Source organism: Lotus japonicus, chromosome 4, assembly GCF_012489685.1.
Source record: "Lotus japonicus ecotype B-129 chromosome 4, LjGifu_v1.2".
In the NCBI taxonomy this organism is placed as follows: Eukaryota; Viridiplantae; Streptophyta; class Magnoliopsida; order Fabales; family Fabaceae; genus Lotus; species Lotus japonicus.
In genome coordinates, this window is record NC_080044.1 from 83,662,139 (window position 1) to 83,674,912 (window position 12,774).

General features: G+C 37.1%; 3 protein-coding genes across 7 annotated transcripts; 2 read left to right on the forward strand and 1 right to left on the reverse strand.

The window, feature by feature from the left end:
• Positions 1-494: 494 nt before the first annotated feature.
• On the reverse strand, positions 495-6,153 carry LOC130711662 (uncharacterized). Of its 2 annotated transcripts, none has more exons than XM_057561370.1 (5): positions 5,912-6,153; positions 5,185-5,246; positions 2,757-5,102; positions 2,526-2,634; positions 495-1,566 (listed from the first exon to the last, which is right to left on the reverse strand). In XM_057561370.1, the coding sequence occupies exons 1-5, from the start codon at positions 6,018-6,020 to the stop codon at positions 953-955; spliced, it is 3,240 nt and encodes a 1,079-aa protein (XP_057417353.1). In that variant the 5' UTR covers positions 6,021-6,153; the 3' UTR covers positions 495-952. The 2 variants fall into 2 exon arrangements, with proteins under 2 accessions (XP_057417353.1, XP_057417354.1); XM_057561371.1 differs by lacking the exon at positions 495-1,566 and adding an exon at positions 2,318-2,445.
• Positions 6,154-9,726: 3,573 nt separating this feature from the next.
• On the forward strand, positions 9,727-10,035 carry LOC130713480 (uncharacterized). Its single transcript, XM_057563244.1, has one exon. The coding sequence runs from the start codon at positions 9,727-9,729 to the stop codon at positions 10,033-10,035; it is 309 nt and encodes a 102-aa protein (XP_057419227.1).
• Positions 10,036-10,984: 949 nt separating this feature from the next.
• Positions 10,985-12,103, forward strand: LOC130711667 (uncharacterized). 4 transcript variants are annotated; one of them, XR_009010736.1, is made up of 3 exons: positions 10,985-11,462; positions 11,593-11,669; positions 11,770-12,103. XR_009010736.1 is itself a non-coding variant. In XM_057561376.1 (2 exons), exon 1 carries the CDS (start codon positions 11,076-11,078, stop codon positions 11,457-11,459), a length of 384 nt encoding a protein of 127 aa, XP_057417359.1. In that variant the 5' UTR covers positions 10,987-11,075; the 3' UTR covers positions 11,460-11,462; positions 11,773-12,103. The 4 variants fall into 4 exon arrangements, 2 of the variants coding, with proteins under 2 accessions (XP_057417359.1, XP_057417358.1); XR_009010737.1 differs by having other exon boundaries at positions 11,773-12,103; XM_057561376.1 differs by lacking the exon at positions 11,593-11,669 and having other exon boundaries at positions 10,987-11,462; positions 11,773-12,103.
• The last annotated feature ends 671 nt before the right edge of the window (positions 12,104-12,774 follow it).

A 12,774-nucleotide genomic window follows, 5' to 3' on the forward strand; every position in this document is an offset into this window, starting at 1 on the left:
TAGGTAGGCTTTGCTTAAATAGGCTTAGCCTGTTTAAAAATCTTAAGGCCTGAGCCTGGCCTATGGCCTATCAAAGGCTTTTTTTCGAGCCTGGCCTGGGCCTTCCGAAAGCCTGGCTTGGCCTGGTAGCCTGTTTAAAGACCCGTTTCACAACAAGAGTTTTACGTTTGTTAATAAATTTATCTGTAAAGAAGTTATCAAACTTATAAGCTAACGGGTTAAATTATACTAAAATAATATTTTCAACAATCAGACTTATAATATTATCAGCTAATAGGTCGTGATGAAACTAAACGAGATTATGTTGGTTTCTTAGAGTTGAAGAGCCAATTTAAAATCACACGCCATATTAAGATATTTAAATACGTCATATATTTATTTTTAAAAAGACTTATAACTTTGAATCGTTATATAAGTCAATTTGCTTAAATATACTAAAATCTCAATAAGTATATAATATCAAGATATTATTATAAATTTTTAATATATAGACATCATCAAGGGTAAAATATATTTATACTTATCATATTTACAATTTACCAAAAAATACTAATCATATTTACTTAAATAGGCTAGCCTGTAAGGCTTACAAGACTTGTTGAATGGCCTGAGCCTGGCCTTTTTAACTAAATAGGCTTTTCAAAAAGCCTAAGCCTTGGCTATTTACCAATTTGGTCTGGCCTGGCCTGGGCCTGTGGTAGGCTAGGCCATAGGCCCCTACGAACGGCCTGGCCTATTCCCACCCCTAGTTGTGGACAATGCTAATTGATATGAAAATTCAGGATGCCCCTCATGAAGGAATATGGCCACAGAAATAGTCCAACTTGCCTTTTGAGTTTCAAACTTACACCAATCAAATCCTTATCCTTAAAAATAACAAGCACAAAACCAACGCAGAAAAACTTGATCCCCAGCTCTCTTTCTTACTTTCAGTGTGTGATTGTTGTCATATTCAGACCTCCTTCAACATGCAACCGGTGATCTCATCCAGAAGCGCACTAAGGATATGCTTTTCTGTTTCTCTTATAACATCATATTTTTCCATAAATGCATATGTCTCGTTATTCCAACCTAAATCCCACATGCAGTCTATGTCTGGATCTTTGTCATATACATCATGTTCAAGCATTTTAGGCAGGTAGTCCTCAAACACATCAACTTGAGAACTTCTTTTTCTACCGTAAAATTTAAGCTTCTCCATGTCTTCACTCAGCTGCCTAACCAAGTCATCGAGTGATCTTATTTTCACGGTACTGATTGATATCTTTGAACAAATATGAACTTTGAGTTCCTGCCGTATCCCCTTTCTTTTCATTACTTCATATCCACAATCTAATATCAGTTTGCTTCCTTCATCTTGAATCTCCAGATCACCACCTTGAAGAATGTTATCCGGGAAGTTGAGTCTGAAAAGTGCTTCTGCAGTGCTGACGAATGATTGACTCATGACCAAAATCAACTTGAGGCACTTCTCACTTTCTGTTAGTGGTTGTTGGATGCTTATTTCAGAAATGCTATGATCTTGTAATTGTGAGTGCTTAGTACCAATTCTGCCTTCCTGAATTCCTGTGATATTAAACAAATGTAAGCAAAATCTAATACTAAAATTGATTCCTTCCATGTTTAATTTATTAAACTTGGGTGAAACCAGCTAACTCACATCTACAATTTGGATAAACGTCATGGGTTGTGACCAAAAGAAAAGAACAGTATAGAAGATTAGACATAAGGTCTAAAAGTGCTGTTGTCCCTTCTGTGAATTTCATTCGGTTGTTTGTGTTATTTTTACTTTTTTTAACAAAAATGTCTCCGTTATAAGGTTGAGGTATATCAATTCATCATGCTCTTTACCCAAGTGGATATAACTGTGTGGCTTATCATTGCATCCCCATCCCCAGAAGGCTTGATGGTGGATGTTGCTTTGTTTTTAGCCATGCTTCTACTAAGCTGAATCAGAAAAATAAAGTAAAAAAAGATTTTGGTGGATGGTGCACGAAAGATTGTGACTATATGAAGGAAGAGGGAAAATGATAGATGAGGGGCCAGTCATTGTCATTTCTTAATATGCTAGCACTACGTAGCATAACTGTTGGGTCCAGGTGGGCCAGCATCCTGCCTGCAGGTAGCATTCGAAACGGGGCGCTGTCTGCTACGCTATAAGAAATAACGTTGCGCCCTCACTAACACCAATTGGTTTTGGCGTAGTGGTAAGCGCGTGATCCTACAAGTGGTATCAGAGCCAGGTCCCGTGTTCGAATCCCACGGAAGGCATGCTGTGCAGCTAGTTTGGCTGGCAGGTGCTGGGGGGGATTGTTGGGTCCAGGTGGGCCAGCATCCTGCCTGCAGGTAGCATTCGAAACGGGGCGCTGTCTGCTACGCTATAAGAAATAACGTTGCGCCCTCACTAACACCAATTGGTTTTGGCGTAGTGGTAAGCGCGTGATCCTACAACATAACATGAGATGTTATTTTAATTTTGGGAAATAAAACTTGAATCCTAACTCCTAAGTCATAATTATACTCACCATTTGTTATATGCGGTGCAATTTCACCGGTCTTGAATCCTTCACCTGCTTCCAACAGAACAGCTTGATCTTGCAAATTGATCGCTACTGATTTCACATCTTGGTAGTGCTACAGATTTAAAAAGAATTATGTTAGCTTGCGAAGATCTTTGGTGTTAAATAAATCATTCTGCTTAATTTATATTTTGTTCACTATGAGACTGTTTTAGATCCTAGCAAAAATGAACTTACCAAATCATTGGGAAGTAAAGCTACTGATTCTTGTGGGCTTTTAAGTTCTCCACCACCACAGCAATATAATGTAGGAAGAAGCTCAGCTTCTTTATGTGGTTGCAACCTCACATTCAATGGTTCAGCCACCGCCACAGTTTCTAGTTCATTGGAGCAAATGATATGTGCATCTGCTTGTCTGGACATGCTCACACTTTCTTTCTCTGCTCTGTTCAGGACATTGAATTTATCAGCTTCTCTATCTCTTGCTTCTTGCAAACTGGGAATCTGTTCTTTTCCCTGTTCAGTGATGAGCTTTGCTCCATTTCTTCCAGTCAATATTTGATCAAACTTTCCAGGCATGTCGACTTTTAACTTTCTGGTATTCTTTATTTTCTTGCTAGCCAGTTTATGAACATGTTTTTCATCCTTCAGTGTTTTGACGCCATGCTTTCCCTTAGCTCGTACAAATTCTCGTTCTCTTGGAGAGAAAGTTTGGCCCAACTTCCTATTATTGATAATTTCTTTTAGTTTCTCATTTGTGTTGTTGGATTCTTCATCTCTGACTAGATCGTGATCATCATTGTGACTACATAAAAAGCCTTTTGATTTCATAGCAGCAACATTTTCTCCAGAGTTTTTCTTGTACAGTGTGGCTTGGTTTATGGATGGATGCTTCTTATGAAGATTGATCAATTGTTGAGGGGGTTTTGATGAACTCTTGGATGTCATTTCACTCCCTCCTTGTGGTCTCATCATCAACATGTATTCTTCCCTCTGCTGGAGCTGCTGTTCTCTATGATGTTTTTCATACTGACTCCCATTTTTGGAGAGTAGGTGTGACTTTGGAACTCCAAGATGGTTCTGAGGCTTCTTTTCATTGTTCAATATGTCCTTGCTTGTGTTTCTTTTTTCTGGTGGAATGAAGCTTCCACTGATTTCTTTTTCAACTCGAATCAAATCTTTAACTTCTGATGTTTTGTGCACTTGATCCAGCTGGGCCAGCATACTATTTAGAATTGGATCATTGGTTCTTCCCTTGACTGTGCCTTTTTGTTCTCTGTTGCTGTGATTTGGCTGATCCTGTTTTCTTCCTGTCATCTTAGCATCATTTTGACTTTCTCTAATAAGGTTCTTTTGAGCAGAACTTTTATTATGCTTGTCTATTTTGGTGGTGGTCTTGTCAAATCTTTTAAATGCTTTTATTCCATCCAGGTTCCTCCATAGTGGTTTTCCATTCTGAACAACCCCCTCAAAGCTGGCCTTTTGGAGGAGAGAACCAAACATCAGTTCCTCATACTGATTTGCGGGTATTTTGACGGTTTCTACAACTTTTTGATTTTTCTTAGCCAGAGGTATCAAATTTTCTATTTGTTCTTTCTTCAGTTCAGTCTTCTTGGTGCTACTTTCTGCAGTATGCTTGGATGTCATTCCATGATATCCTTCTACTTTTTGTGTATTACCTGAATCCTTCTGATGCATGTGTTTTGATTCCATTTCCACTTTCTCAGGAAGGTTGTCCAGCCCCATTAATTTGGCTATTACATTAGGGATCCTTCCGCTCTCTGGATTGGAAACCATCTGGCTTTTCTGTTTTGAAATTTCAGAGCTAGAGCTAGTTGATCGCATCTGAGAAACCTGTATTTTCACATTTTTGTTGTCTCTATTTGAGTTTCTGACTTCCTTGGTGCTGGTGAGAGTAATAAGCCTCTGCATGGAAACAGCCTTGTGAACTTGGTGGTGGTTTTGGGCATGCCTTGAGGGCTTGTCGAAGGAGAAAGTCGGTCGGGCCAGTTGCATTTGCTCAGAATTTTCCATCCTTCTATTGTCATCATCATCATTTTCCTCCTCTAATAGTATGAGCCGACTTTTGTTCTGCCCTTGTGGGGCTGAACTTTTCTGCATGTCTACTAGCATCCTGAGAGACTCTTCCAAATCAATGGCTCCTTGTAATAGTTCCTTTGCAAATTGTAATGAATATGTATCCATGTTAAGACCATCAGAGCAGGCTCTCAATATGTGGTTTATTTTTTGTGCACCTTTGGATATTTCATGTATCTGCATAAGAGAGAGATTAGGAGTGTGTCTTGTTGAAGCTACTTGCCTATCTAAATTGATTCCTCTTTCTGACAAGCCGAGTTCCACTGATCCCCTTTTGATTTGATGAAGGAAACCCATAATTGCATCCCTATAAGAAAAATCCCCCCTTCTTAGTTTCCCTCCATTCTCAAAGGCAAAAGCCAGGGCTTGGGACATATGGCCTGAGCTCTGACCTTTCCCATATGGAATAATCTGATTTGACAATTCTCCAGTGTTTATTGATCTGTGCCTCCTCCTGTTCAGCATCTCCCCAGTTCTGGAACTAAGCTGCGTAGTATCAAACAATTTAACCAACAAATTTTATGGCTATCTGCTTTCATTTAGGCACACAATACAACACGTCACTTACATTTTCATTAGCTTTTGTATTTCTGAATCCTCTGAATGTTTGCTTGGTGCAAGCGTGTGCATCTGTTTGAACATGTTTGCAAAAATTAAAGAACAGAAACATCTGCTTTTCATTTTTCATTTTCACTATGGTAGATACAGTGAGCAGATATTATAATGCTATAAAATTTAATTTCCAAACAATATCTTGCTAATTTCAACCATAAATCAGGATACATGAACAGTGGGAAGCAATAGATAGACTAGACCAGAAAAATAGGTAGAAAGAATAGTTCTATTGATAAAATCCCAGTTTGGAAATCCTACATCAAGGTGGTGCTAGAATCCTAAATGGTTAAGAACAGAATTACAGAAAGAAAACATATGTGTGGGCTTTGTAGAGGCCAGCACTCTCTCGCTTCCAAGATCACACAATAAACAAGCTTATTAAGTACAGAGCCTAGATTAAAGGACTTGAACTGGGAGCATGCATGTATCATGGTAGAAGGGAAAGAAGGGGGAACAAGGAAATCCAGAAAAGATGAAATTGAACTGCGAAGTGAAGCACCCAGAAAAAATATGAATGTTTTTATTACAAGAGCATACCAAGAAGAAACCATAAAAAATGTCTAATTGAAATTGAATAGCTATTTTTTGTTGGAAGGACAGTTCTGGGGAATAGATTTTCAGAAGCCGACGAAACTAGTTAATGTTAATAGAAAGTGCAAAAATCTAGCACTGAAACTTACCTGTTGGTAAATGGTGGGATTGGTTAGACCTCTGAGATGGAGTCATTCGCTCTTTCCTTAGGCGAAGATCATCGAGCAGCTTCTGTGCAAAATCTGATCTCTTGGCCATTTTCTGCTAACAATGTAAGCTTCAAAATTGCGTAGTGTACGCCTATTTGTTGCGCATACAATACCAGAGAGGAGAAATGTTGTGTTCCTTCGTTCAATGGTTGAGAGAGTACTATCAAAGTTGGGTGAGGGGTAAGGTCTGTCATCTGTCATCAAGCAATAAATTGATATATATATATATATATATATATGTGAATATTTGACACTGAGGAAGATTGACGTGAAAGTTATAGCTCTCAGTCACTCACTTAGTGCGTGTATGCGGGTGTAAGCATCTCACTTTTATTCTATTTCAAGCAATTCCTGAGGTGAGATCTCAACATGGGGCTTCTTCCATAAGTTTATATACCAATACCATTCCATTCATTATGGATATGCTGGACCAAAGCTTGTTAAATATAAAGAAAAGGAATAATAACCAATTAACCAAAACTCTAATAACAAAGAGTGCATGTGAACACGAATTAGGATACTTGATGCACGAATCCTTTTACGAAACTTCATTGTCATGACACCATTGTTCTACCCTCCTAATGCTACTGCTACTGCTAGGTGTGTTTAATAAAACTATCAACCTCCAGCTTCCTGCAAACTTTTTTCTTATTGAATGTAAGTGTCGGAGACACATAATGAATATAACCAATTAAAAATCTAAGATAACCTGAAATTAAATTTTTAATAAATCTTGTTATTTTTATTGTTATTTAAACATATCATTACCAACAAGGTGTAGCACAACTGGTAGATAGTTGAGCTCCTTAAGTATCTAGTTCAGGGTTCGATTCCTGGGTGGTGCGTATGGAGAAACATTTGTTGGGAGAAGTCTACCCACTGTTCAACATCGGTGAGGTATGAAGAAAGATGATTCTGACAAGGATGATTCTGACAAGAAATGAACTTGAATGATCTCCAAGAGTTGCAAATTAAACTTAAAACTCTAGTTTTCAAATCGTGCATTGAATAACATAAACAAAATTAAGAACAATATGATATTGGTTCATTGAACTTAAATTTTAAAAAATTGCAACAATAAATCCTCAGCCTTTTTCAAAAAATTAACAAAATTATAATTTAATATACTACACGAGATACCATACCTAAAAAAAATCTTCAAACCACATAATTCACCAAAAAAAATCTCTTTTGAAAAACAGAAATCATATATATTTGATAACTTCAATAACTTTATTTATATTTCACCAAATAATTATATATATATATATATATATATATATATATATATATTCGTTATTGTCTAAGCATATTAAAACAATTTATTTATGATTCATTAGGAGTGGAAATGAGCTGGGTTAGGCTAGGCTTTGCGAGGCCTAGGCCTGGCCTGCATTCGGAGCTTGCGGCCCAAGCCTTGGCTTGCCAAATTGTAAAGCTCGACTTGCCTTCTAGGAGGCTTGACCTGGCCTACTTGCCCAACAATATCCTCTTAAAGAGGCTAATATGCATTGGGGATAATAGGCCCAAGCTAATAGGTCAACGAGCTTATAAGCTTTTACACATATCATTGCATTTCTATTTTCATTTTTCAATTTATATTGACAAACACAAACATGATGCTGCCACCAAGCCTAATGGGTTTTTTGGTATATATTATTTAGTATAATATATTTATTAAATTACCAAAAAAAAATTAAGTGAATGGGTCGGCTTATCAGGCCTAACAGATTTTTTGGTTAGCCTAGGCTTAACTTTTTTAGCTAATCAAGTTTTTTAAAAAACTTAAGTTTGACATTTTTAGCAAATAAGTCCGGTATAGGCTCGAACTTTGGTAGGCCTCGACGAGCCGTCTTGCCCATTTCCACCCCTATGGTTGATTCAGTTGGGTATATGTTTGGCTTAAGAGATTCACAGAGATTGTTACAACATATCTTATTTTATCATGTAGATTTATTTTTACCACGTCAGATAAACAAAATATGAGGCGTCACCATATATTGTGAGTGACTCTTCATCTTTTATGCTTGAGTTTGAGCTTATTCTCATTATAAGTGAGCTTCTAATAAATTGAAATCAATAACAGTTATATCCAAAACACATGCACTTTTATAATTAAAAAGAGTAAAAACTTTAATGCACTTCTATACATATTGTTTGGGGCATGTGGAAGTGGCAGAATAGCATTGTGCTTGATCCCCAGCCTTGGCCGATTCAGGTAGCGTGGCATAAGCTCTACCATGACCATGATTATCTGGTTCGTTTTTTGCGAGGATAGATGATGGCCAATTTCTGAGCGTCCATTGGAAACCTCCTATGTCAGAGTTTGTGAAGCTGAACATAGATGGAAGCTTCCAAAAAGCAAAGGGTCAAAGGATATGGTTGGAGGAAGCGCAGTTTCGTCAAGTACTTCTCTTTTATGAAAGGAGAAGGAGATGATAGAAAATGTGAGACTTTGGAGAGTTGAAACTCGACCTGTTACATCATGGACTTATAGATGTGGTCTCTTTGAGCTAGCTATTGTGAATATCGTTTGTTGCTTAATTTGCGAATTAAGAGAGATTGTTATTTGATCATTTTTTTCAAGGGAGTGGTAAGTGAGGCTACAAGTTCTTTAAATGGTATGATGATGAGGTTAATGCAACAGAAAAGAAGGTGATTGTTGGGTTGTTAAGGAAAATTGAAGCTATGAAGTAGATAGATTTAGGGTTTGTGTTTGACCATTTTCATGATGTTGGTCATGGTATTATTGGTTGCTTACGTAACAAAATAGGATTTGTTTGGGAATTTTTTTTTTATCTATCTTTAGTGAGAATTGGTCAAGTTACGAGGTTTAGGTGTTACTGTGAACCTTATTCCCATGTCCCTCATCACTCTTACCAGTAACCTCATCTCTCTGAAATAATTCTACAGATGCATCAAACTCAGCTCCTTTCTCAGCATCATATTCCAGAACTTCAACACGTGTCTCCAGTTTGTTCTCAATAAAGACATCCACTTGACTATGCCGCTTGACATCTATCAACAATTGCCTAACATTTTCATCACAACTAAGAGGCATGTGCAAGTCACATACCTGAACCAAGTCAGATCTTCTCTCTCAAATTAGGTAAAAAATAGGAGGTAACCATGTGCAAGTCACGTACCTGAACCAAGTTAGATTTTTTAAGTGCAAACGACATTAAATGTGGAGGACAGAAACTGAGATATTTTTTTTTGGCTTCAAGGGTTGAATGAACCTTGAAATTGTAAAAGGAATCAGTTACAATCCTTGAAAAAATTTTACATCAAATTGGGTCCTTTTTTTTTAATTCAATTAAGGATAAAGGCTGCCAGACATCAATTTTATCCTACTAAGCAATTCCACGTGGCTTTTTTAAAATTTTTTTAAATCAAAAAATTTATTTTTTATTTCCAACTCATATATTAAAGCATAAATAAAAAAATAAAAAACTTAATAAAATCCTAATCTAAATATAAACTTAATTTTTTTTAAATACAAACTAGACGAAGCAAAAGCTAAACAATGGAAAAGCAAGAACCCAGCAGTGCTCAAACTAAAGCCAGACAACCAAATAAGTCTTGCCAATAACTATTAAGTGCATAGACACAAAAGCACAAAAGCAGAAGAAACCAAATTGGGGGTAAATACTTTCGATGTCCATCTGTAATTGCAACGAGTAGCATCCCCCAAACTTGGAATTCACCGTTGAATGTTGATGAGTAACTGAAGCAGAAAAAGAAAAATTGTGGATATGGATCAACTTCCAGCCTCAAATTTACCCTCTAAGCTAGGAATTAAAGCAAACCCAAGCATAAAGAAAAGACTTTCGTCGCCGAGGGAATTGATATCCCACTATGAATCTCAAGGGATGGAAACTGAAGAAGCCTCCTTGAAGGTGATAGAGGATCTCCAGAAGGCATTGTTTGGGGTAATATTCTCTGGTAGAGGTAAAAAAGACAAGCTTTTGACTGATTCTTCTACGAAGATGGATGCAGTCAATAACAGACTCAACATTCTTGACATGAAGCTTGATTCAAAGCCTGTGTATGCATTCAATTAAAAAAGACAAGCTTTTGACTTCTACAAAATGCTCAAAACCCAAAACACCCACCGCTCACAACCCCCACCCCCACCGCTGCAACCCACATCCAACCCCACCCATCGCAACCCAACCAAAACCCTGAAACCCTCACCTACCGAAACCCAGAACCAAGAACCCTCACCCACCGCAGACCCACCCAAAACACCACACCCACCTCCACTACCGCAACCCCCATCATCCAACCCATAAATCTCAACCAATCTCTCACCCCCAAACCTCCATCAGACCAGTCAAGTAAAACCCCAAAACCTGAGAATAATAGGAGGTTCTGGATCAGGGTAATCTGAGTTCATGGGGTTTTGGTTCAATCTAAAGATGGATGATGGATGATGAAGAATAAGAGATGATGAAGAGATGCAGAACGCATGCAGAACAAACAAACAAAAAATGAAGGAGAGAGGATAAGGAATGAAGATGATTAGATTAAGATTTGGGGCTGAATAGATAAGATTAGAGAGTATTAGTGATTAGTTTAGATTTTGTATTAAGATGTTATTAAGTTTTTATTTTTAATTTAGGTTAATTTATGACTTGGAATTAAAAAATTAAGTTTTGAAATTTTTCAATTAAAAAAAAATAAAAATGCCACGTGGAAAAGCTGAGTAGCCTAAAATTGAAGCCACATCACCGTCTGACACCATTTGTCCTTAATTGGATTAAAAAAAAAATTACAGGGACCTAATTTGATGTAAAAAAATTTAGGTCATGAAACTGATTCCCTTTGTAATTTTAGGGGTTATTTGACCCTTTAAGCCTAATTTTTTTTTTGGTAAATAAAATAGGAGGTAACCGTGTATGCATTCGTGTGAGTTTAAAAAATACAATTAAACCTTAAAAATAATTATTTTTGGTGCAAACAAAGAAAAAACAGCTTATATTTTTCTCAAAATCTCAAAAAAAAAAAAATCCAGATAAATCGGAAAAGACATTAATCGCTTTTCTTTAAAGAGGGTTAGCGGAGCGGCGTGGGGAGATTGTGTTTGGGAATCAAATCAAGGATGTCGGATCCATACGAGCGGGTGAAAGGAGGAAGATTAGCATTCAAAGGAGGAACCCTGGCCACTCGCACCGATAATCCTAAGAAGAGAAAGAAAGGGAAGAAGAAGAAGGACAAGAACCCTAACGACGAAGACGAAACCCTGATAGTCATAGATAAACAGGGTGATGGATCCGAATCAGCAGCAGCAGCAGCAGCAGAAGGGGAAGAGGAAGAGGCGTACACGATTGATGCGGCGAAGCGAATGAAATACGAACAACTCTTCCCGGTTGAAGCCAAGAAGTTCGGTTACGAACCCAAAACCAAAACCAAAACCAACTCCAAGTCCGTTGAGGAGGCCCTCGATGATCGCGTCAAGAAGAAGGCTGATCGTTACTGCAAATGAATTGTGAGCGAGTCTTGTTCTATTTCAATTATTTACCCACTCACACTCACACTCACTTCTTCTTTTGTTTCATTTATTTTGGGGTTTCGCTTTCTTCATCACAAAACAATCTGTGGCGTGCCTTTCCTCAAAGTTTATTTGTTTGTTACCCGCCGCACCCATTGATAACACCATCCATTATCAGACTTACTCCTATTCATAGTTGCCCTTGTGAGTTTTGTGTAGCTTAATATGCTGTTGATTGATGGTTTTATCATGTGTTTACTGTTAGGTTTTCAGCTATTGATAATTTAATTTATTTTGTTTGTAGTAGGTTGTGGTGCAATGGAGCAGTTGAGCATGCATCACCAACCATTTGCGGCCATTGTATTGTATTCTGCTTCATAATTTGGATACACTTTAGAGCTCTGAATATTTTGAAGGAATCAATGTTCTGAATATGCTATAGTTTCATTCATCTCTGTCTCAGATGTAGTGATTAGCTCTCTTGACTTTTAATCTAATAATGTATCACTATCACTTGCAGTATGTACAAATTAAAATTACGATGGAGGAACTAGTTTGGAGGTGTATGGTGAATTTGTTTCTTATTCAGGATTGTAGGCAAATTAGTAGACTTTCATAATTTCTCTGTTAGAAGGTAACGCAATGTAGCACAGCCCATTCTCTTGCTAAATTTGCTTTGGTCTCTCCTGATCATATCTGGATTGAAGAGGTTATTTATTGTATTCAAACTGATGTTACTTCGGATATGCTTCCATCCTTTTCTTATTAATGAAATCAGTGTTTTGCTGTAAAAAAATTACGATGGAGGAACAAGAAAGTTTCGTGAGAGCGACCCGTTGGAGTGGGTATGCGGCATGACGATAATAACTTGTGCGAATTAGATGACATGACAATGTCAAGTAGATTATTGTGTCTATCTTTCACTTTATAAATATTTTAGGATCTCACATATTAGTACATATAAAGAGACAGATAGTTACGAAAGTTTTACATAATAGTACATGAGAATATAATGATCCGTGATATTTTACATCACACAATTTGTCGTGACGAGAGAAGTCATGATATAAACTAAGCCATGGCGAGAGAAGTCATGGTATAAACCAAGCCATGCAACATTAGATTAGATGGTTTTTGTTTTTCTTAATTCCTTCAGTCCTTCTAATTAACCTGATTTGCGTTATTAAGAAGGATTTTATTTTGAGAAATGGTTAATATGTACTAATTGTGTAAAGAATGTTTACATTGTCATCCAATCATGTTTTGAGAAGTTTTCCACATCATCATTTAAGATGATAAAATTTAATTA